This window comes from Fringilla coelebs (genome assembly GCF_963513975.1).
Source record: "Fringilla coelebs genome assembly, chromosome: Z".
Classification (NCBI taxonomy): Eukaryota; Metazoa; Chordata; class Aves; order Passeriformes; family Fringillidae; genus Fringilla; species Fringilla coelebs.
The window spans coordinates 21,272,961-21,298,105 of NC_140031.1; the positions used below are offsets into that span (position 1 = coordinate 21,272,961).

At 36.7% G+C, this 25,145-nt stretch overlaps 2 protein-coding genes across 6 annotated transcripts in view; one reads left to right on the plus strand and one right to left on the minus strand.

The window, feature by feature from the left end:
* Positions 1-132: 132 nt before the first annotated feature.
* On the minus strand, positions 133-24,177 carry SGTB (small glutamine rich tetratricopeptide repeat co-chaperone beta). 2 transcript variants are annotated; one of them, XM_084225930.1, is made up of 11 exons: positions 24,044-24,177; positions 22,378-22,500; positions 17,235-17,338; positions 16,740-16,809; positions 12,993-13,092; positions 10,554-10,658; positions 7,391-7,513; positions 7,226-7,271; positions 5,221-5,258; positions 4,885-4,968; positions 133-3,457 (listed from the first exon to the last, which is right to left on the minus strand). In XM_084225930.1, the coding sequence occupies exons 2-11, from the start codon at positions 22,475-22,477 to the stop codon at positions 3,346-3,348; spliced, it is 882 nt and encodes a 293-aa protein (XP_084082056.1). In that variant the 5' UTR covers positions 22,478-22,500; positions 24,044-24,177; the 3' UTR covers positions 133-3,345. The 2 variants fall into 2 exon arrangements, with proteins under 2 accessions (XP_084082056.1, XP_084082057.1); XM_084225931.1 differs by having other exon boundaries at positions 7,226-7,288; positions 7,375-7,513.
* Positions 24,178-24,234: 57 nt separating this feature from the next.
* NLN (neurolysin) overlaps positions 24,235-25,145 on the plus strand; it is a 37,476-nt gene continuing 36,565 nt past the window's right edge. For all 4 annotated transcript variants that reach the window (XR_014616955.1, XM_084225925.1, XM_084225923.1 and 1 more), the window contains exon 1: positions 24,235-24,364. Coding sequence is in view for 3 of the 4 variants with exons in the window: in XM_084225925.1 (XP_084082051.1) it covers positions 24,333-24,364 (32 nt within the window). In the remaining variant the exon portion in view is untranslated. The remainder of the gene's footprint in view (positions 24,365-25,145) is intronic.

Sequence of the window (25,145 nt, forward strand, 5' to 3'; positions counted from 1 at the left end):
TACAGGAAAGGATAAATTAGAAATGTATCCTGCCTCTGTGATAAAATCCAACCAACATGAACAGGTATATGAAGAATGCAATTTACCTGTTACTTGAGATACATAAAGAATTAAACCAGAAAACCACAACTATACAGACAAAAATAGTATATAACTTTATTTATAATATATCTTTGAGTTAAACTACACAAATTGAAGGAGATGTAACCACATGGCAGTAAGAGGTAGGAGAGATACAGAAATAGTAGACAAGTTGCATTATGCCAGTATGACTTTCTGTTGCCATAAAACAATCTACTCACAGTTACAGAGCTAGTTCTATCTCAGTATGCATGAGTGATTTTACTTTGCACTTGTTACAAAATCAAGAGTGCAACTGAAACAATTTCTAAGCTGAATATTTTATTAAGTGTCTTTATGATCATAGTTAGAAGAATATACTCCCATGCAAGCAGTTTACAGGAGTTCACAATTGATTGCAAAATACTTTCTTCTCTAACAAATTATTGTACTTACACACTGATGGAACAGTAATGATACAAAACCAATTAGGTAAATGCAGATTTGCTCAGTTGAATGATAAACTGCAATTGATCTTAAATTAAAGCAATATTTACAGGGACTGTGGTTTACCACTTTATCTAGCAGGATGAAAAATTTTAGCGCAAGATACAGTGCAGTTACTACACGGGAAAAGATGCTTTCCACACCCTGTGATTAAGACATGTTGCATGACTGAAACAATCTAGGCAATTCAAAGAAAAGCAGACTTTAGCATAAATGATCTCTCTGTTCATGGTTTCAGTGGAAAGGCATGTAATGACAGCCCCTGTTACTGGTTTCACTGTTTTTTGTTTAGGCTATAAAGCCCTTTCTGTTAATACATAAGAAACAGAGAATGTTTACTAGTAAAGTATTGTGCCAGTCAGTTGTAGCACATTCCTGAAGGCTTAGCTAATGCTGTTAACATTTTAATATGTACTCTGTATTATCTGAAGTAAAACCTAAACACAACAATATTGTAGCATGTCAAGTGAAAGTTACAACTCCATGAAGATGACTTCAAGCGTAGTTTTCAGGTAACTAACCAATGCTTCATTCCATTTAACCTTGGGGATTGTTCGTTCTCCCATAAATCCAGTAAGCTGTGGAGCTTGTACTTAACAGTACAAGTACACAACTTCTTCTGCCCTCTTTGGATCTTAACATAATTTGTACTTCTTAAGGAACTCTCATGAACTTCCTGACACTTAGTCTCAAAGCAGAAAAAAACCGCATGAGGATTGCTCTTGCAAAGTGAGAATAATTTGAATTTCTACAGAGATATTGGCAGAGCTGCCCACTCCAGCATGGAGTTTTTGGTGCCCCCTATCAAAATTAGTGAAACACACTTTGGGCAGTTGAAGATATGAAAGAAAATTAAAAGGAACTGGGAAGTTTAACATACTAGGTACAACGTTTCTCTCCTGACACAACACACTGTTCCAAGTAATACCTGTACACTTTTTGTAGCCCACCGAGAGCCTCCATAAAGCTTCCTTCTAAACAGTATGCCTGTCCTACTCAGTGTAATTGAACTTAAGTAAGTTTCCTTGAATTAATAATATTCTGGATCTGAGCTACCTCTGACAAAAGATCCCTTTAGGGATTCTCTTTCTTGTCATCAGATGTTGAGTCAGAAGCTGTTACTTGAAAATGTATTTAATGCATTTTAATGCTGTACATAGGCAAGTTATTCAATAAAGTATGAAATCTCTTAAAATTTTTTATGTATTAAGTTTTACCTCTTTATTCAATAGATGATAATATGGATTTCCTAGATTTGTGTTTTCTCCAATTCCTTTCATTTCTCCTTGGACCAGCATTTTTCTCTTTGGTTTAGTAGGGTAAGATTCATATACTGTAGATGTACAATGATAATTTGCTAGAATCAAGTTTATTACTTAGCCCCAAATTTTGCATTTGCTTCTGCTCGAGGAGCTCTTTTATGAGCACAAGATCAATTGGATAGAAAGTCTAAGGTTGAGGACTTTCTGTGTATTTCTCCATCTGGGAGTCTATTGTTACTCCTCCAGACTAATTGGCCATGAGAGATCACTTCAAGGCAGGCTCCTCAAATTAGTTTAGATACAGGAAGAGGAAAGTGTGTTGAGAAGGTCCCTGGGCTAAGAACAAGTGTACTTTGTATCACAAAGCAGTGTGAACAGTAAACAGAGTTAAAAAATGTTAACATACTAGACATACAGAAGAGCAGCAGTCTTGCAAGAGTAATATTAACTGAGCAAGAAACAAATACTATAGAGTCAAAAAATCTTTAACTTGACTATATAACCATCATTTTAGATAGATATGTGTAATTAAAAAAAATCCCCAATTGTTTAAGCCAGTGATTTATCACACAAGAATAGAAAAAGAATCCTTCTAAGGCAGTTCTTTTTTAAAATTTTCAGTACTAGTTATTTATACAGTCACAGGCTCAGTTTTAGCTTATTACAGGTAAGAATTTTAAGTTTATATTAAATACTGCATACATATGGAATGTAATACAGCTTGCCATGCCTAGGAACATAGTGCCATAATTGTGACCTCCAGGGCTATCATCATGATGTGAGGGTATACATGGCAGTAGAAAATGCTACAACTTTCTTTTCCCAAGCCAAGTTCCATTTTGATTTCTGTGCATTATCCTCCACAGAATTATTGTCTTCTCTTTCTCTACAGTGTGTGCTACTCCTTCATATGCAGTCATCTCCCTCTCTTCTGCCCAATGAAAAGTTGAAAAGTATTTCCTGTTACTCATGAAAGCCCCTCGACAGAATTAAGGAAACAGACTTCTCAAGCATGAGTTTTAAGTACTCTCTATACCAACACTACTTAATGCTCATTATAAAAGGGCACATCAGATGGGCCTATTCTTTCAAATTTCAGTATTTCAATACTGTTTAAAGGAGTACAGCTATCATGATTCTCACCATATGAGTAACACGTCTTTTACATTATCATTTTAGAAGTAGCTATTAGGCAAGATCAGCACACTACAAAACTCCTTCCCACTCAGTAGCCCCAGAGGTCAATCTGATGCACATACTGAAATGACTTGGACTTGGGGGTTTTGACAAATCACCTATTCAGTGTATTGATTTTCAGAGGAGTAACTATACATAAACGCTATGTTCCAAGTTATGTGCAAGAGATCTGTTTACCAGATTTATTCTTATTTGCAAACACACACAAAGAATTTTCTGTCTTCTATTCAAGCAGAAGAGTTACAATGGTGCTTTTGCTACTAACTATGGTATGCATTTTGGGGTTATACATCATTCCAATTCATATGACTTGCTGAAGTCAGGAATGTTCTTCAGTGCTGCCACTCAAATATCGGCTCCGGATATGATTTCTCAGTTGCTCTATGAGCTCAGGATTCTGCTGCTGTATCTGCTGTGCAAACTGCTGCCCCCTGTGTTGAACAGTTTTAAGTGAGCTCAGCAAGTGAAAGCAGCATTTGCAAGAAAACAGGATATCGCAATACAGCTGAAAGATGCATTACATTAAAATTAAGATTAAAGATAGCTTGATTTACAGTTTTAAGGTATTTGTAGTATTATAAATTTATCTGGTTGAAGTGTCTCTAAATAGGATATTGTCATAAATTTATTTTTATTCTTTAGTACTATTACTTCTACTTGATAACATGGAGGAGAAAAGTATCACCTTACAACATATATTACCTTTTATGGTAAAATAACACATCTGCTCCAGTGATTTATTCCCTTCTTTTTGACAGGATCTAACTGTTTAAAGTAACTACTCTTAGAGTTGGTGTGCAACCTTATGTTAACAGTTCCAGAAATACAGTAAGCAGCTGCTGACTTGTACTTGTGAACAAGATGTCATTAATTGAAAGCAAGCATACTATCAAATTTTTGTATCTTGCATGACTGAAGTAATAACAGATCTATCTATAACAGTTGTAGCTTGAGAACTAAATTCTTAAATAGCAGAGACTAACTCCATATATAAGAGAAATGTAACACTTGTTTACTAATCAAAAAAGAAAAGTAAAAAATATGATTTCATGAAAAGCCTAGCTTGTCCTCTCGGTTACTTCTGCATTTTGTGCAAGTAGCAAACTATCAAGACTCCTTCAAACTACAATGCAGGTTGAGGAAAAGCCACATTTTTATAGATGTCTGCATAGTACACAATTTTTATGAAAATAGCCCTAAATTTTTGCAGTGAGACATTTCTGCTGTGATGTAAACCGTAAATTACTTTTGCCCTGAAGAGATGAAACTTAAAAATAGTGTGGAATTGGCTAGAATGCTGAAATAAAATTGTATGCCCTATTAGAGATCTTGGGATATAAGCAAATAGCATGTTTTTTTTCAGACCCTTCCAGATGGATATCATCATTATAGTATAAGAACCTTGAGTGCTGGGTTTTGTAAAGGTATTCTTCATTATCCTGAGTTCCCTAAAACATTCCTCATCTAAATGGAGGGATGCCAGAACAGAAATTGGTTTGACTTGTGCTAAGTAAATCTGTAGCTTTCTTAACTAGTATCTGAGATATTAGGTAGTTATCCACACAATTTGAAAGCACATGTAGGACTACTTTAAATATTTAAAAGAATTTAGTAAGTGGCATTAGAAGATAACATATGAGAACCAGAAAGTGAAGCTGAGCTTACAGCAGTTCAGTCATTCCAATTGATGGCAATGTATGGAGCAAACAAATGCAGTCCTGGAAGATAAGTCTTCTTAACAACAAACATTGGGAACAGACCACAGTGTAATTCCCTTGACACTGCACCGTTTTAAATGGATGTTGCACAGTTACCCTTCTACAAACGTGACAGTTAAAACCATGCAGTTCTTACTTACGCGTGGATCAGGCTGGACAAATCCGAAAGGCCACCAACCCCAGCAGCAGGGCCACCAATGGCATTTGACATCATCCCTGACATCCTGCAACAGTTAGCAGTGTTTGTGTTAGGGGTGTGCAAGGATCTTTACTGTAAGCAATAAGCCCCACTTCTTTTTTGAATTGCTAAGAGGAACTAAGTTGCAAGGAGAAGCAGCTACACTTTCACAGTAAGCAAAATAAAATTACATTTTCAGTAATATATCTACATTTGAAAAATATAGCTGTAAGTACTATACATTTTTTATTAATGTCTTAAGACATTTGTTTTAATGATACCCCATTTTAATACTTACAGTTGTTGAATTTGAGGATTTTGCATTAAACTTGCTGCCTAGAATAGACAACATACAGCTGAAATTATAAAACATTTACTACTTGGCTATCACTGAGAAAATCATGCAGAAGAAACCCACATGCTCTGTTCTGTTGTATTACAAAATTAAGTTTACATGCAGAGCAAAAAGAATCACTACAGCAACATATTTCATGTAAATGAAGCTGATACAATTTGTTATGTGCTAAAGAAGAAATAGTGGATATAGATTCAGACATGAAAAATATGACAAGCCATTTAACATAAAAAATTCAGCACAGAAAACTAAACAAACAAATGAAACATTGAAGAATTGCAAGGACAAATGTTTTCTGGACTTTTTGGACAAAAGTCTGTATTTTGTTGCTTCTCAGCCTGGATAAATTAATTTTGTAACTATTATTAGTACCAGGCATTAACAGTTAAGGTTATGGCCACAAAATATTTCAGACCAAATTGGAGTGTGGACTTACTTTGTAGTATGGTTTTGTGGTAACATATATCTTCTCTGGTAACTGTATATCTTCTTATTTTGTAGTAAGCATGAGGCTATTTAAAATTTCTCATTCATTAGATACCTCTAAAATTATATTGCTTTTACCATAGTGTAAGGGTGTCTGTGGACTGATACTATAGAAAAAAACCATGATTTTTCAATGTTAGTAATGTAATTCCTACAGAAATCAGTGTCTGTATGAATGCACCACCAGTAGACAAAACACAGTATGTGCTTCTTAATTGTCTTATTAAAGATATTACAAAAATCAGATATATCCAATATTAATTTTATTGATCAATATATCAACATATATGCATAACTCAAAAGTAAATAAACTTTTTTCTCTAGTTAATAGCTAGATATAAAATGTATAAAATGTCACATGCAGGTCAATTCTGTGCTCAATATAGGGTTAGTTTCTTCCATCAGTAATAAGCCTTATCTAGTTTAGGGGCCAAAAACTGAGGCTACAACCAATTTTCTCAAGGACAGACAGTGAGGCAATTTTTTCACCTTCACAAAAAAACCAAGTAACCACACCTTGGGAAAACAACTCATTTATTCTTAAGTAAATGCTCTGTGTCCTATCTAGTTCACCAGGCATCTTCTGGAAACAATGTAAAAGATCCTTTCACCAAAGCCAGCTCCATACATCATTGATTCTAAACAGACAGAGGTTGTTCTAAGTACATCATGTGGCTAGTGAAGTAGTACACAGATGCAGTGCTATTTAATCATGAATGCCATCTGAGAACTTGCTCCCTCTTTCTTTACCTACTGTCTCTTTTATTCGGACCGTGTTACCAAACCAGATATATGGATCTCTTTTGAATGCAGTGCATTTCCACACAAAAGCACTAGCTGAAATGTGCTGTTCCATTGAAGCTACCAGAGGGCTTGTAAAGTTTTAACTGCTTTCTTAAAGCAAGTAAGTTTGGGGGTTGTTTTTTGTGGGGTTTTTTCAGTTTATTTTTCTCCAAATTGCATTCTACAAAGTTAATTAATTCTGTCTAGCTTCTAAGAAAGCTATGTGGGGGAAAAAAGACAATACTGAGGGAGAAGTACACAATTTGTTATTGTACTGAACATAAGAAGAATGCAGTGTATATACTATTTATAGTTCTCCTAAAGGAGAGTTACTTTAGTCCTTGTATCATTGTTAACTGTTCTGTGGAGAATTGAAGAAATTTTCATCATACTGTTGACAAGAGCTTTCTGTCATAGCATACATAAAAACAGCATAGCTAAACTATGTGTGTCTTTTTCTATAATTAATAAAATCAGCTGGAAATAAGACAGGCTTTATTGGAGATACTTGCTTCACTTCTTGTTTCGAGAGCAAAATGATGTAGAAAAGTTTAAATTCAGTGTAATAAAACCATTGCTATAAAAATACTCATTGAAATTGCTTGTATTATTGAACAACAGTTGTTCTTAGAAGTTCAGTTTTTAAAATGGGATAATGCAAACCTTGAGATATACTCACCATACTAATGAAGGCAGGATTGTTTATCAAGCTTGCCATGTCAAAACTCAGTCCAGTTCCAGTCTACAAACAAATTGCAATTGAAGCTAAGTTTCCTACAAAATCCCAGTTTAAACTATCATAAGTAAATAAATACAGAGCAAACTTACAGGACTGGACACGTCTCTCAGTTTCTGTTCTGCTATTTTCAAATTTGACTTGTAAGAGTCATTCTCTGGATCAAGATCCAGTGCTTTTTGATAACTGGTAACTGCTTCTTCATATTTATTCACTGAGGTCAGAGCCAACCTTATAAGAAATAGAGAAATCCTAGTTAGAACATAAATTATCATCAAAAGCTAATGATATATTTTCTGTTATAAGTAAAGTAGTATGTCACAACTGATTTTTAGCGTGACCATTTAATTAAAACAGGTACTACTGCTTAGTGTAAGCACTTGGCTTTGTAGAGAAGGGGATCCCTCAAGAACACATCTTGCATTATCTGTTTCATGTATATGCAAGTTTCATTCAAAACTCCTTGGTATCATCAAGTGACTTAGTCAATTTAAGACCACAAGCTAGATCTGGCATCTGTGCCTTTTTGCATAAACTCTAAGTGTTTTTTCCAGTTCTTCTGACCTAAGAGATTATTTAGAAACTTACATGGGTAGGTAGGGCAAAGATACTCTTAATATGACTTAGGCAATGTTAAGAAACTAATACATTGTTTATTTTTATATATACAAATACATTGTTTATTTTTATATTTATAAAAACCATAATTTTAATAAAACAATTACTGTATTGAATATTTGAATAGAGAAGATATTTTATTATTATATTGTTGTCATTATACATTTATATAAAATAATTTTTATTATTAACATTTTCATTATTTTAAAATATTGTACCTACAAGTTTCAGCATTTTTGTCTCAGGGTCAATGTGAAGGTTCTCCTTTTGGATCTTGTACTTCAACATCTTGACAAATGGGTTATACAGCATAGTAGTAGTATCTGTAAAATGCTCTAAGAAACCCTTGTATCAAGGAAGCCTACTTAATGTTTTGAAAAAGACTCTGCTCCAGCAGCTCATGAGAGTACAAAACAGACCTACTACTTTTAAGCAGTATTTCATTTCAAATTTGGTTAGCTACTATGTTTAAAATATCATCTTTCTTTGAACTATTCCAGAAGTCCATCTGGCTGCAGTTTCAATTCTATCTGCCACTGAATTTTCAATTTATACTGACCAAAAAACTAATCTGATCTTTTCCACATTTTGTGGAAGATTTGTGTAACCCACATTCAGATATTTAGTACTTCAGTTCACCTTCTGATGCTGAGCTACACAGCCTGGGCTGATATGCCTGCGCTTATGCCCACTAACAGACCTTGGTCTTTCATCTCATGCAAAGAAGTTCAGCGTTTTAGATACATCCATGATTGTAACTGCTCTCAGTAAGAGTATAAAACTCCAGTAACTTCCCATATAGCAAATGGAGGAATCCACACAATATTAGTGTTTTCTCTCTTAACTCATTTACCCCCATAAAACAGTCTCTCTTTGGGCCCACTAACTTGCCAAAATAGTTTCTGCCCAGACAAGAAATGCAATCCATTATTTCTGTGGTGCAATAGTGATTTTTACAGAAAAAGTACTTTACAGAGAAAGTTTCTTGGAGCACAGTACAAGCCAGAACAGCAGACAATTTCTTTCCTCACACCTCCTACCCAGACAAGTGGTCTTTCAGGATCATGCTGAATACCACCTTTAACTGACATTCCCACTTTAAAATGTCTCCCACTTTAAAATGTCTCCCATCTCTGAATATCTGTGGCACTTCTGCATCTTTCTGTGATATACAAAGAATTTCTGTCAGATTCTGAGAAAAACTGATATGTCTCCATAATGCTGTCAGAGAACATATCTTTTTCAAAAGGACTTTTTGTTGAAAAGGTGTTTTCTAAACTGGGGGCATGGGGGTGGGATTTTCATTTATTACTAAACAAGTATGGTTTTCTCATTCAGCCTATGCCAAATTTTTACTCATTTGCTGGGTTAAGCAATGGCTTGTAGCTCAAAATATGTCCTCTATTAAAACAACCAGACAATAAAATAAAGAGAAGCCTGATTGTTCGAGAATGATACACACTGAAAGTGGGACCAAAGAAACATTAGTCTTACACCCAAAACTCTAAAATAATTTCCAGTTAAATCAGCCTGTAGCATCTCTCCGTATCAGTGAAATCAAGGGAGCTTCTATTGTGCTATATGAAGAAACAATCTAAGGAGAGTTAAATGAACCAGAACCAATTCAACAACCAATTCAATCTAAAATTTTGAAATAAACTAATCATTTCAAAAGCTCCTTAGTCTAGGTTGGTATTAGTAAAATGAACTGTATAATGGAAAGTTTTTTAAGTGATAGAGTTCCACCACATTTTATCTTAAAATAAATGTTCCCTGCATGGTTTTGTGCCAAGCCGACAAGAATTATCACGGACAATTTCAGGGCATGGTTCAGAATTTAATGAAGACCAATGCAGTTTAGCAATAGGCTGGTTGAATGTGGCCACTCCACACTGCAAAGTAAATTTTAATAACATGGACAAAAGCCATTTTGGGCCAACTGACTCAACAAACAATCCCAAGCATTTTTTAATTTACTGGTATAAATATAACCTCAAAAGACATATGCAGCATTAAGTCCACTACTACAATGTGCTTGATTATTGAAAATGCAAAGCTAGACATCTTGGAAGAACGGCTCTTCACTCAGACCAACAGCCTGTTAGAGCATTCCTGACATTGTTTTCAGTTAACACTTAAAACCACCCTCAAGAGGCTATACACGTAATCTCTCAGACATTGCTGAGAAAACCTGCCAAAGAGACATAGCTTATTCTTGCTAAAATATCTGCTTCCAAAGAGCTATTGAAAAGAAAACCTGAGGCTTTATTCCTGCTAGTGTAAAGCCCCAATGCTGTTCTCTAACAGCATCATTAACAGATTCAGTGTACCAACAGCAGAGTTTTGATTTCTTTTAACTAGTTAGGAGGTAGGAAAAAACCATAATTACTTCCTAAACTAAATCCAGCAAGTTGATAAATCAAAAGACAAAAACAGCAAACTAATAAAATCTGATGAAAATGTTGGTATCAACCGCATAGAAAAAGAGCTGACAGTCTGATAGGGTCACCGTCAGAGAATTGTTGTACTTACACAACAACAATGTTCTGTAAGTGAATTACAGTGAATTCTCTAAGTGGCTCCACATATTTCAGAAATCTATGGTAATGTACACGTGGGTCTTCAGTGTTTACTCAGATTTCTATTAGCTTACCCCATTCTTCCGTATGCTTTGCTGTACTTTGGATCTATTGCTATGGCACTCTCACAGTCCTTTATTGCTTCCCTGAAGTTGTTGAGCTTACTTTGAGCAGCAGCCCTAAGAGAAAGATGGTAAGGAAATGAAGCTTTGACAAAAAAAACCCCAAAAAACCAACCACCCAAAAAACGCACAAAAAACCAAAACAAAACAACCAAACCCCAAGCCTAGATATTCACACATTTCTGACTTATTTAATCTTACTGACTTTTAATTCTCTATTTTGGCTATGCTTACCTTTCTTTAATGAAGTAGGACAAGCAAATGTTATGAGTTAAGTGTGTGCCTAAGTGCATTGCTGGACTATGGTTTTGGAGAACATGCACTTCCCTCTGAGGACACAAAGGACAAATAATTCCAAGGAACTGTCTAAGATCTAGCATCTGAATAAATCATAAAACCTATTACAAGAAGTGAAACTGTCAAGTAGTAGTTTATATAAAATCACTGTTAGGGAGAAATACATACATTTATGTAAATGGTGTTTTCCAGAAGTATCATTATACAACCATTCAAAGGAATGCTGTGATTTTTTTCCCTGCTCAGGATTTTAGAATTCATCTCAAGCTTGTAGGTAAACCACAATAACATTTCTCAATAACCTTTGCATTACTAAATTACAGTTACATCTCTATATTGGAGAAATACTGAATGTTGCAGATATTAATACAATAAGATTAAAGACTTGACCAAATTAAAAAGGACACATTAAATGAAATTAGTGTGACACAATTAAAATGAAACACACTAATAATCAACACTTCACCAGTTTGAAAGGTTACAAGCCACTCTAATTTATTTTTCCTTGGTTAAAAAAATATAGTAGAAATTAAAATATTTTCATTGCATTAAAAATATCTCTTTCTTATTAAGAATCCTTTGTCCTGTGATTAGCTCCAAATTGCATGGGTTTTTCTGACTTTGATTAAAAGGTCTTCTGAATGGACTACTTATCTGTTTTGGGCTGTTAAGCAGTTGTCCAACTCCACAGATGCTAGTGAAGATTTATAAATAGAAGCTAGGAGCTATGCTTGTTCTCACATATGTTTGAACAGAAAACATTTTTCCATGTTCACAAGAAATTTACATGGCCAGTTAAAATTTTGAGGGCATATCAGCCCACTTTTTTTTTCACTGCTGTGGATAAAAAGCAATCCTACTGAATGCAGCATATCCCCATGACTTCCTAATAAGCTTAAGATAATAACAAGGTATATACTTATTGAAGTACTCTATCATCCACAAAACTCTATAAACAACTCCTGTTTTCTTTTAAATAATTACATACAATACTGTAGTGACTGACATTGAGATTTGTTTAGGTTCTTCCAAAGATGGTATGTGATGATGCAACACAAAAATTATTTCTGCTCTTGCTAATTAAAATTTGGACATTTAAGCCCGTACTGAGGAAACTTCCAGTGATTTTAGGAAGCTTTTAATCTGGTCTGATATTTCTATTTTATACATAAAGTGACTCATGTGATCAGCTTTCACAAGGAATAAAGATGATTTTCACTTCTGAACTGCCATCCTAAATATGTAAAATGTTAGCAAACTGCATAATTTCCTTTCTCTGTAAACTTGCCTTTAAACACTGAATTTTTCATTTGTATTTTTCACAAACTAAACTCTGGAGCAAAGGATGCAGAGCTTCAAAAACAGCATAATCCAGTGGGTACAGTGTCACAAGGCCAGATTGACAGCACTTAAGTTAAAATCTCCTATATCCTTAAATTAGTAATGGAGACACTCTAGAGGTGGGCTCATTCCAGCAGGGCCTAAAGCTGGGACTGCCTTTGCTCTTTGGCTGCTCTTCCAAGCAGTGTTCCACAAGAGCAGAGAGCTGTGACTAGGTTAACATGCCCTTCCAAGCTTACCTGCTGCCAAATCACTGTCTTCTTCATTCAAGACGGTAAAGAACAGATTAGATAAGAAAACTTTAACAGCAGCATTGTTATTTTTCAACAGGTCACACATGAAAATACTGACTATTTACAAAATGCTTGAAATCTCCAAAATGGTATTCCAGCATTGATGAATTTTTTTGCCAGAGGCAGCTAGTACTTGAGGAGATAGAGCAGCTGAGTCACTAGAACACCAGAGAAAAAGGCTTTTACTACTCTTGAGCAGGCTAGAAATCACGGCCTACGTTATGATTTAATATAGACAACTTGACACACACAATACCTTATCTGAAGAGTTGTAAGTAATTATAAAGCCCATTTTAACTGATAAAGATAGGCTGAATGAGCTCACTTTCATTCTAATTTTACAAATCTAACAATAGGTTTCTAAATAGGGGTTTCTAGCCTTTGACCTCCTTCACAATTTATTTTTAAAATCATGTTAACAAAGTCCAGGAATGAAAGATGTGTATCATTTTGGGTTTACCTGTTGCAGTAATAGACTGCATTGTTTGGATCCAGTTCTATAGCCCTAGTGTAACAATCCACTGCAGCACCATAATTTTCTTCCTTCATATGATTATTACCTGAAATGAATTATAAAAAGCTCTTAAGTAATTAGATGAGACAGTATGTAGTTAGATGAGACAGTTCTGTATGAAAGAAACAGAGCAGCTACCTTTTAGCATCTACAGAAGTGAGTTAGGACTGCACTTTTTTGAGATACATTCTTTTAAACAGAAAAGTCATGGAAAAATACAAATAAAAATATCTGCTATGTCTGTGAAGTTTATTATGTGCATTGCACTACAACACAGAAACCTTCCTTTTTTTATTTTGGGATTTCAGACTTTCCAGCTAGTTTCTGCTGTTGAGGAAAGATAACTTTACTGAGAAGTGTAATTGTAACTGCAGTTCCACTCCAGTAAACTATCTTCGCAAGCCAAATATGCTATGTTAATTTTTTAATCTCATTTTCTTATATGTCCCAACAACTTGCTAGTAACTAAGTAACATCAAAAAATCAAACAAAATTAAAACTAAGCACGTAAGCCCCATTTTTGTGACGCCAAATAATTAAGTCATTAAGATAATGAAAAGTATGTATAGCTTAAGCAATCTAAAAGGATTCAGAAGTAAAATTTCTCACCAAGGAAGCCTATAACTTCTACTTTGTAGCAAAGTTTCACATTTCCTATATTTTAAGTCCAGTGGAAGAAAAACCCTGAAAAGTTTATGTAACTTCTTTATGGACAGAAAATTCTGGACTAAGGTCTTTCAAAGCAAAAGACACCTTACACCTTCTTTTGTCCCCAACACAAGGCAATCCTGGTAGTTTCTTTCCTGATGACACAGTAGTAAAAAACCCTAGTTCAGTGCCCAAACTTGTCTGTGGTTCTGCTACAATCAATTTTTGGCTAGCTAGATCCTGCGGAAGCCTTGATTTCCTAGAAATGTCAAGAAATGGTCAGGAAAAATAGAGACTTCACTGACTTCTTGTGTTTCAGCCAAATATTTAAACCTTCTCCTAAAATAAACAAGTCAAGGGATAGGTCAATAAGTTACTACTGATGTAGGTAACTGCGTAAGCAAAGGCTAGAGAAGTTCAGTCAGTGCAACAGTTTATCTCTGAAAGAAAGAAATACTGTGGAGCAAGTCCTCAGTGCTTGCACTAACTGAAGCAACTGTACTTGCATTGTTATTCATGAACACAAAGAGTTTAGTGAACAAAACCAGATTTAAGTAACAAAGTATCCTCAAAGTAGTAGAAAATCACATCCTCAAATATTGCTATACTAGACTGTAATTACAGTAAGCAGTCCCTTCCAGTGAGAACTCAAACAAACTGTACTTGCATACCTTCAAAATACAAGCAGAATGTAACAGTATCTTGTTTCTAGAGGCCCACTGTTTATGCAGCTTTCCTTTGTTCTAAGGTAAAGATCTGTACACTAAATGATGTTGTCAGACAAAAAAGCCTTGCAAGTCAGCTGCACTCAGCAAGATTGTAGCAGTTAGGGTTCCTTTAAAACAAAAATGCCATCAATGTCTATCAACATTAGAATGTCTGATACTGGTCTGAATATGACCCAGCATACAAGGCTAAATTGGAGATAGTATCAGTGCATACCCTTCTTGTTATCTCTCTCTCCAGCTGCAACCTTGATACAGGAAAACAGAAAAGTAGCCAGATCTACTAATTCTGCTGAGATAAGGACAAGCAACTGCATTATTCTATTTTAATGTCATACAAAATCCTTAGGACAAAAAAAATAACAAATGGTTATACTTCTGAACATGTGTCCTCTATACTGTAAATACTACCTATTGTTATAATTATACTGTGGTAATAAAACACAGATCTTCCTACAATCAGGCCACCATTACACTATACAAACCTGCACCTAATTGTGCTCTTACACATCTGACACTAAACTGAAGTGTCAAATGATATACAAGGTTAGACATCTAAATTCAAGTAATGAGTAGTCTGAAGTGTATATTACTTCCTGGTTACCAAGAAAGAAAATTCAGCTCTCTGATTTTATTTTGTCATTCATTAGTGAAAATCTACAAAGATTTGGGCTGGTTTGAAACCAGAGGAGCAGGCTGGTGGTCACAAATGTGAGGGAAGTTGTTCCATTGGTGAGGGCATACAGATAGAAATGAGAAAATCACAGTTATAGCATTATAATATTACAGAAGATACACATCAAGTAGACTTCCCCAAGTTATCTAATTTATTCCCTACCCCAGGCTAGAAAATACTCATAACTGAAAAGCATGATAGCAGTGATAGATAATATGTGTGTGAACATGTGTAGGATCAAAACAACAGAGAAAGCAGGACACTAAGTTTTAATTTTATTATGGGGAATTACCAGAGGCATTTCAAGCAGTTCAAAACTGCTTACTAATGCCCCTCATAGATGACACTCTAACTGGCCCTTTGTTACCAAGTTTAGATCCTTCCAGTTTTTTTCAGCAGAGCTCTGGAATTACTTTGGTAAAACCACACAAAGACTAACACATAGCACACAGTAATTTAATTTCCTCAGTCTATTTCACAGATCCTTGTAGACTGAACAATAGCAAGACTGAAATCACAGATTTAAAAGAGCTGTAACACCCACACCTGCAAAGTGCTGACTATTCCTACAGTTCAATAACCATACTGAGACCAAGAGGTAGTCTTCACTTTCCATGAGTTGGTAGTAACAGCAAAACAAAAAACTAGCATGCACAGCAGGTAGGTTACAACTTAGTAACTCATTTTCACTTGGACTTAACCATGTTTGAGCTCTCATTCTCAGAATTAAAAAGCTAATGAGCAACTCCAACAATTAGGAAAACTTATTTCAGAGCCAGTAGTACACTGCATTTATGATTACAGATGGCCAGTTTTAAGGTAAGAGATACATGAAATTAATTTTGAAAAACAGTAAGGCTTCTTCCACATTATTACAGAAATTTTGAGAGGATTATATCTGCCTTGCAATTAGAAGTTTACTTGTTTTTCCTATAAAATTCAGCTACCTGAAAATCTAACAGGTTATAAACAATGTGATTCATAAAGCATCAATCCATAACAATTCATAACAGTTATCAGTGCTACATGCTTTTTATAATTTCCCTCCCCTTCTTTTTGAGGGGAAATATGGATTCCTTCTTAGGCCACATTAGTGACTTCTATGGTACAGCTGCTTTTCCTCACAGAACAGCAGTAACAGCTGCCAGAGGGAAAATAAACAACTGACTTGTCTGCAATTTTTATAAAGCACACAAATAATTTCACATATGTGAAATATTAACCCTAGTAAGTTCACAAGAATTTTTCCATTGCCTTCTGTTGGGTCAGTTTTTTACCAATGTTTGACATCACATACCCATTTCAATAAGAGTAGAAACTTGTATAACAACTCCATGCACAAACAGCCAAACAATAGCTGTTCATTCTTTAAAGCTTCTGCTACCTAGGAATATTTCCAACTTTATGTTATCCCTTAGACTTAAAGCAACCTCCAGAACCAGGAAGAGAATAAACATTATTTCCTTTGTTCCCGGATGGATCAAATCACCTATCCCCCTTAGGACATAGCAGTCACTAGAGAATATACAAGCTGAAGTTTTTTTGTGGGGTTGGTGGTGCCCAGCTGCTATACTGTCACTACCCACAATAATGCAAAAATATAATAAGAGCATAAGGCAATTTATTTCTGTTTTTATTACAAACCTTCATCCTTCAGTTGGTCAGCCTTTACAACGCCTTCTGGCAAAGAACGCGAGAGAGGCAGCATGTCATTCTGTATGGGAAAAAACCCAAGATTTTTTCCTTTAATATTTAAGCCCTGATTTTATCAAAAACTTTCAGAAAGAAGTGAGAAACATCAGCAAACTACAAATGACCTTAGGCACATCAGGCATTTATCTCTGGGAATTGCAAAATGCTTTAATGACGAATTGAAAACTTCAAATGAAAATGAGGCATCCACTCTTTAGTAATTTTCTATATGGAATTTTCCTTGTCTAGCTGAAATTAATTCCTCCCACTGCCCCCAAAGATTCACATTATCCTAGCTTTTATGGAAATGTAGGTTTTTTCATATTTTCCTTAAGTTTTCATATCCTTTTGACCTATACAGAACTTTAATATTGTTGTATTCATATACAATATGAAACCTTAGCACATACTAGAAGAGTAACTCCAGAATCTAAATTAAATTCTTACCTTTTGAATAGAATTTGTGAACATTTCTATCAAATGCTGTGAGGATGCAAGATGAGTATCTTCTAGGGTAATCTTAAACACAGTCTCCAAACACTGAATTGCAACTTACAGGGAAAAAAAATTAATAACATAGGTCACCAGTTTCTCAATATAAGTATAATTTCACTAATTTATTTATAAAGCTGTGACTCACTTCCTTATTCAACTAGTAAAAGCAGCTCCTTGGAACATAAAAAAAATAAAGAGAGGCAACCTGATCCCCACAGAACGAGCTTGCTGAAAAAGATCTAAGATATACACAATCAACATATAGTTTGGCCATTATATTTAAACCAATTTAAAATTTAATTTTAATTATTTCAGTCTTTTAAAGTTTTTTTTTAATGTAAAAATATAATGATTTAAGAAGAGCACCACAATTCATAACACAACTAGAAATGTCCATGTGTCACACACCCCACCTCGAAGTACACAACTGGCATTTACTTGTGTGCCATAACAGCTGGAAGAAAATGGCTCATCTGTACTGTACAGAATAAATGGAAGATACTTATTAGTCTTACCTTTTTTTTGAAAAAAAGTATATTTCTTTGAAGATACTTTATTAATCAAATGTTGCATTAATCACAAAACTTTGTCCTATAAAAAAATATATCTGCAATATCCTTTCATGTGTTCTGTGTGTAAGGATTAGTCTCAATAATTGTAAATACACTCACAGAAAGCCTAAAAACGTAGAGCCATATCCCTAGGTGAAGTTTTAAATATGCTCATAGTTTTATACAAAAGAAAATCAGTGGCAATTACTATATATAATTCTGTCTATATACATACATACATATATATAGATATGTACACACACAGAGTTAAACTATTTCAAATGATATAATTATTTTCCCAATAATCTTAAGAATCTAGTATGATGTTTTTATTAACATGTATCATCTAAATGTTTTAGACTAAAAACTGAGAAGGAACAAAGAAGGGTCTTTGTAAAGCCTAGCTTGAACAGAAAAATGGGTGCTTTAACACATATTATGGACAACCAGGAGTATCTGAATTCAATTAAGTATCACTAAAAGCAGATTCTTAGTATTTAAACTTACCCTCAATCCAAGGTAACATACGAAATATATTTTGAATTATTTTTTGCATTACAATGAAACTGAACTCGGATCCAAAATTAGAAAAGTAAAATTACTGAACATTAACTATAAGGCCAGTTTTTATCTTCTACATAATAGCTGGCAGGAAGGGGTCGGAGGGGAGGGGTAAGAGATTTGTAAAACAGGTAGTAAAACCTAGAAGATGTAATTTTTTTAGAAAATTGTACAATAGAAATTTCTTACAAACAGTATGGCATGACACAAAGTTAAAGTTGATAGCATGTAACTATTGAATCCATTGCATTATACAAGTTCCTCCTGTAGTCTACAAATCAAATGACCAGGTCGTAAATCACCCAGTAAGAGCACTGAGGGATTTGGGTTAAGCTCATTTGTCTCCTGCTATGTGAAAAACTTAATTCTTGTAAATACAGATTATGATGAATTTTGAAATATATATAAACCTTTAATAGTACTTTTTATTAGCAGGTTGATTATAAAATGGTGAAAACACATATAATTTTTCCTTATATGACTTGATAGGAAGCCACTTGCAATAGTTTCTTACTGAATTTCCCAGCCAGTTTATTTTTACTGAAAGGCACTCCCTTTTCTGAATGCCTCTCCTCATTTGTAATTTTGCATAAATTTAAAATACAACTCCATCCCTTATCTTTTTCTGGGCATCAAATCTATGACACCAAATTTCTATGATATAGAAGAGTTTCACAAAATGCAGCAGTGCACATTATGTGTAAACAAAATTACTCTGACTACAGTCTTACTACTACTTGGCATTTTCATCAAATAATTACTTGGTGCTGTGAATACCCTTATTTCTCCTTTAGGTGGAAAATGGAATTTATATATATTCTTCTATCTATCACATATAGTATATGTGATATATATAGATATAATAAAATTAGGACCTCTTATAGGATGAGTCAAGAGGTTAGAATAACCACTGGCTAAATGCAAGCCAACAACAGAAACCCACATAGAAAGAAACATTGTTAAACAGAAACATTTTCAAATCAGAAAATACAGTAAGTTGTGACAAGGTCTGTAACTACCCTGTTTTAACACTACACAAAAACAAAACTCCAGTAAAGTCAAAGGAGTGGAAACTTGGTTTTTGCCTGAAAAGTTTCTCAGGAGGCCAGACTGCCAGCACCTTGCTATCCCATTTATCCAAGTGAGGCACTGTAGAATTCTGCAAGCTCAATATTATCAGGGAAAGACATGACACACCATGTGAGCTATTCACCTGAGATTTTTCCTGTGTCTGATATCAAAGGCCAAAGCTATCTGTTCTCCCAGTTAGCTCTACCATCATCCATCTAGGCGGTGGCTGAAGCTTGAAGTGACCACCTTGCAAACCACTTCCCTGCTGAACAGCTGGGGCTCACACAAACACCCACCATCTGACAATACCAGCACTGGGCTATGCTGGAAGCCAGTGCCACAAAGCTCCAGGACTTCTGCTGTCCAAACACAAGTCTGCATCACCAAGCAACACGAAGGCCAACACAGCCTGCATCACAGCCAACATGCAGGCTGAATAATGAGCAATAATTGGGCTGCTGAGGCCCCCTTAGTACTTGCTGTCACCTTGCTTCATCTTACCCAGAACCTTACCCATGTCAAGTATTACATGCATCCACTGCCTTCCTGTTTTGGAAACACTGCCCTACAGAAAATAATTGTGGTATATCAATCATAGAAGTAAGAAGAAAATCACAGCCTTGAGGATGTTGTAGAGAGTTTTTGCTTTAATCCCATAGAAATAGGTGCTATAGAGAAGAAAAAAGAATGGGAGAGTGAGAAAAAAAACCCCACCCTGTAAACAGGAAAGAGAGATAACTGCAATTTAAACGTCTAAAATACAACTTGGAGGAAGGGAAGTTTCTAGTTCATACAAAAGAGTTGAGCACTAAGCAATGGGGATCTGTATCACTGCTCTAGATGCTAGGGGAATATATTTCTCTGGTCTACCTTCAAATTACTCTGCTTTCTCAAAATAAGGCATTTTAATTATTCATCAAGCAAGTACAAAATTCCTAAAGGAAATTCACACTCTTGTTGACATTTCTATAGAATTCAAACACGCAGTATGCAGGTTATCATTGAGTATGAATACATCCTAGACATGTACTTTATAAAGGATCAATTTTTTTGGTGATGTTCTACATAATTTTTGTTGTTTTATGGAAAGTAGGAACTGTTTGAATTACTTCTTGGCACAGTCACTTAATCATACAGTGTTTTGTCTTTTACAGATACCAAGTAGGTACATAAGGTGCCAACAAGAATTATCAGTCAATTCTTTTCATCCTTTATGTCTCCACCTAACATTAAATACTTCAGTGAGTAAGACTTGGCTATTGCTACTGTACATGCACTAAAGATATTTTGCACAACTAAAATGAGTCTATTTTTCAGAATGCCTGCCTCTTATCCTCTAACACATAGCATATGGTACCATGCTTGTGGCAGAGCACAAATCTAAAAATAGGATTTCAGATCTATATTAAAATGGTAAATTTTGCCTTGGTTTTTAAGCACAACTGAGGTTTTGTAATATCGTTTATTTAGAAAAGTGAACCTTGAAACTGATTCTTTCATAAACACATTGGCTAAGGCTGTTCTAAGACATGTTATAATCCAAATTTTCAACCATAACCCAATTTTTACCAGTTTCATTATAAAAGCACAAGTAAATCTCTTCATCTCTATTATATATGACTTCCAAAAACATTTTTTTCTTTCATGAGATAAACATCATCATAATATGATACAGGTTAAATTTGTGATGGCTGCTGCTTTTCAAATGTACAAAATGCTCCAGATTCTAATGTAAAACCAAATCTTTTGGCTTTTATTCCTTTGGGACTATCCTTGGAATATAATGACACAAACCTTTCTTTCTTGTTTACTTTGGTGAACAACTACACTGGACTACCAACAGATAATAGAAAGAAGCACACTCCAGGTTTATCTTTTAATTTATGCCTCTGAGAAGCAGGACTTGCTTTGCATCTCAGCAAAGTCTCTCTATGCCTAAGATTTCACAGAACTCAGTGATCAACTGCACTGCTGGTCCTAGATTTCTCCTCCAAATTCCACAATGGAAGACTACTTGAAACAGTAGAGAGATCTTTTTAAAAGATGGTATGAAAAACTTACTGCAGTGTTAAGACTTAAATCTTCTCTCAATTCCACATTCTAATACCACCTGATATGAAGTCTCCAGTAATTAGGGAAAAGGAATAAGAGCAGTATGAAGGAGAACATCAAATACTACAAGGTTACAAAGACCTAATGAGCATCTGTCAATAGAGAAATACAGAGAGAATATGTCTACAGATACATGAATTTGGGTATATAGTAGAAGCTACCTCATACTGAAAATATCCACTACTACATACTCTTTGGAGCCAGTACTCAAGTGAAAAAGAAAAGCAGAGCATTTATCTTATTTTCTTAGGATGTCTTTTCCTCACAAATAACATAGAATCCTTGAAAGTAGGAAACAGTTCTTCTCATAGACCAAAACCAATCTAGTAATTGTTTTACTTCCTCTGTAACCAGCAGAGCTACTAACAGAAATGAAATTAAGAAAGAAAGCAAACATAAAAGAGAGAAAGAAACAGCAGAAATTTGTGGTACACATACACAAGTCATGACCATAAGCACTGCTTAACTTAGAATCATATAATTGTTCAGATTGGGAAAGACCTCTGCAACTGATGTAATTTAAAGTACCTGTTGCTCAGATTAAGGCACTACACATTTGCAGCTTTATAATAATTTATAAATGAGAGATGTCTTACAATTAATAACCTCAGAAACATTAGGATCACAATCTTATTTGCATATATTTGGTGGCAGTTTCATTTACATCATTCCAGTTACTTTCTGTGATATTATACATAAAGGAATTTAACATCTGTGCAGGCATTATATACATACACACACACATATATATGTATGTATACATAGAAATAAAAATACACAAAAGCACATTTGTTACTTACCTTCCAAGCTTTCTTGTTCATCTGGAGTGAAAGTATCCATCTGACTCTGTTCTCTCAAGAAATGGATGACTGCATAAACCAAGCGCTTGACTGATGACATGTTGGAATTGTTTTCTGTTATGTCTTAAAAACAACAGAATCTCTTATTTTAGAAAATTAATCCCTACAGTATTCCAACCTCCTAGTAACCTCAGTAAGAAGTACACACAATACATAAAACCTAATCCTTCACCAGAAAGCCCAATAACACGATGTGTTGAAAATTGTGATTAATTTGCATGGATGAGGGAAAACTGCTACAATCATGTCGTCTAACTATCAGCTGAAAAACATATATTTCCTCCATTTCATTCCTGGAAGAAAAGTTCACCAAGGCTAAAATAACGTAGCAACTTATTTTTCATTTATAGGTTTCTTTAATGGTTTGCATTTTATTTACATATACACCTACAAGCAGGAGCACATGCTGAAGTCAAAACCAACAAAAAGCCACTGTGATAAATGTAATGATATAAAGAAACACAGTCCAGTAGAAGTTGTTTTATGATATGACTTGTGTTACCCTTTGATAAAAGACGTTCTGTGGTCTGATATAGTGTTACCCTTTCATAAAAGATGTTCTACTGTGTGACATACACAGTGTTATCCTTCAATGTAAGATGTTCCGTGGTGTGACACAGTGTTATCCTTTCATAAAAGGTGTTCCCTGATGTGACATGCTATTATCCTTTAATAAAAGGTGTTCTATGGTGTGACATGGTGTTATCCTTTCATAAAAGGTGTTCTCCAGTGTGACACACTATTATCCTTTCATAAAAGGTGTTCGATGGTGTGGCATTATATTATCCTTTCATAAAAGGTGTTCTATTGTGTGACACGCTATTATCCTTTCATAAGAGGTGTTCTATGGTGTGACATGGTGTTATCCTTTCATAAAAAGTGTTCTATGGTGTGACATGGTGCTCTGAGCAGTTTATTGTCACTTTGGACAAAGAAATGGAACACCGTGACCTCAGTGCATACTTGTGATTAGTGACACTACTGGCTCAGTCTGATTTCCATTCAGCATCATCTGGGAGTTATATAACTTGGAGGACAATTTTAGTCACAACTTTTCAAGTTATTTTTCCTTAAACCATTTTGATTTAAAAGGACACAATCTTATCCCGTTCCCCAAGCAAAGCAGGTTTAAAATATAGCATTAAATGAATGGCAAGATCAGGACCTGCTCTTGCTACCTTATTTTCTCTTTACAACCTGCGACCAAACCGGGGTGCGGCCAAACCCGCTCCAGGCAAATCCCGTCGTGGAGACGGGGAAAGCCGGGAAGACCACCGACTGAGGATGCACAGACACGGGCGCTGGGGTCCTCTCTCCGCCCCCCAGGAGGGACAGCGCGGGTCCCACCGGCCGGGCCGCGCTCCATCCCACGCCCACCTCCCCGTCCCTCCCAGGTTCGGGTCCTCTCCCTCGGGCCCCAAGGACAGCTCTGCACCACCCGCGGCGCGGGCCCCTCCAGACACCGCACGGACCGCGGCCGCACCGCCCGGGGCCCGACCCGCCCGACCGGCCCCACCTCCATGGACCGGGGGCTGCGCAGGAGCGGGTCCCAGCCCTCCCACCGCCTAGGAGCTGCGCTGGCCGAAGGGACGGGCATCGCCCTTACCGTGCGAGATGCGGCGAGTCCGCGCTGCCTCCGGCTGCGAGACACCAGGGACGCGGGGGCGTGAGGAGGCGGCGGAAGCGGATGCGCAGGACCGCGGCGGAGCGGGGCTGAGCACTGCGCCCGCGGGCGGCGGCAGGGCGGTGAGAGGGCGGCGCGGGAGCAAAGCCGCTGCTTCTTCGTCCTGTCCTGCCTCCTCCTCTTCTCTGCAGCCTGTCCTTCCTCCTCCGGCCTTTTCTCCTCCTTCTTTTCTCCTCCTCCCGCTCCGCCACCGCCCCCCGCGCCGCCCCCCATGCTGTCGCTGTGCGCGGGCGCGGCTCGCAGGTAGGCGCGCAGGGCAGGTGGCGGTGCCGCGGGAGCCGGGACGGGAGCTGTGTCCGGTGCGGGGGTGGGTGGGGGAGGGCCCGGCGTGTGGGGGAGGGCGGGGGGCGGGGGGGGCCTGGAGCCGCCCGCGCCTGGCAGGAGGTTCTCGGTCCTCGCTGGAGGAGCCGGGCCTGAGCCCCGGGCCGAGGGGGAGCTGCCGCGGGCGTGCGGGGCGCGCTCCGAGGGGCCAGGCAGACAGTGGGGCAGGAAACCTGACTGCCTGTGGGGTTCATTGCCTCAGCTCCTGGAACGATTCCCGCAGCCTGCCCTCCCTGCCGTGGGCTCCGTTATGACGGCTTCCAGGTGGGCAGGATGGGCGAGGCGAGGCGAGGTCTCCTCTTGGTACTCTTTGCACTGAGTCAGAATCGCTGCAAGAGAAATTGCCCAGAACACAATGGATTGAGGGACACGGCTGTAGCAGCGGGGCTCTGCAGCAGCGTGTACGTGAATCAAGGCCGGCAGTGTGCTCATAGTAGCTTTATAAAAAGGTGTGTCACTACTACACGTTGTAGGACAGGTGAAACAGGTACTAATGTACCGCCAAAAGGTTTTAAAATAGGGGATTACTTATTTTCTCCATAATGAACACTAGCTCTAAACGGATCCCAGAAAACCGGTGTGTAAGAAGGCTTGTAGTAAATTCTAGGCAGACTAGACAAATAAACATAATTGCATTTATTTTGGCGTTTCAGTTTTTCTAAAGGGCTGCCTTTGATAGGAAGCACTGAAATAGTAGGAGGGT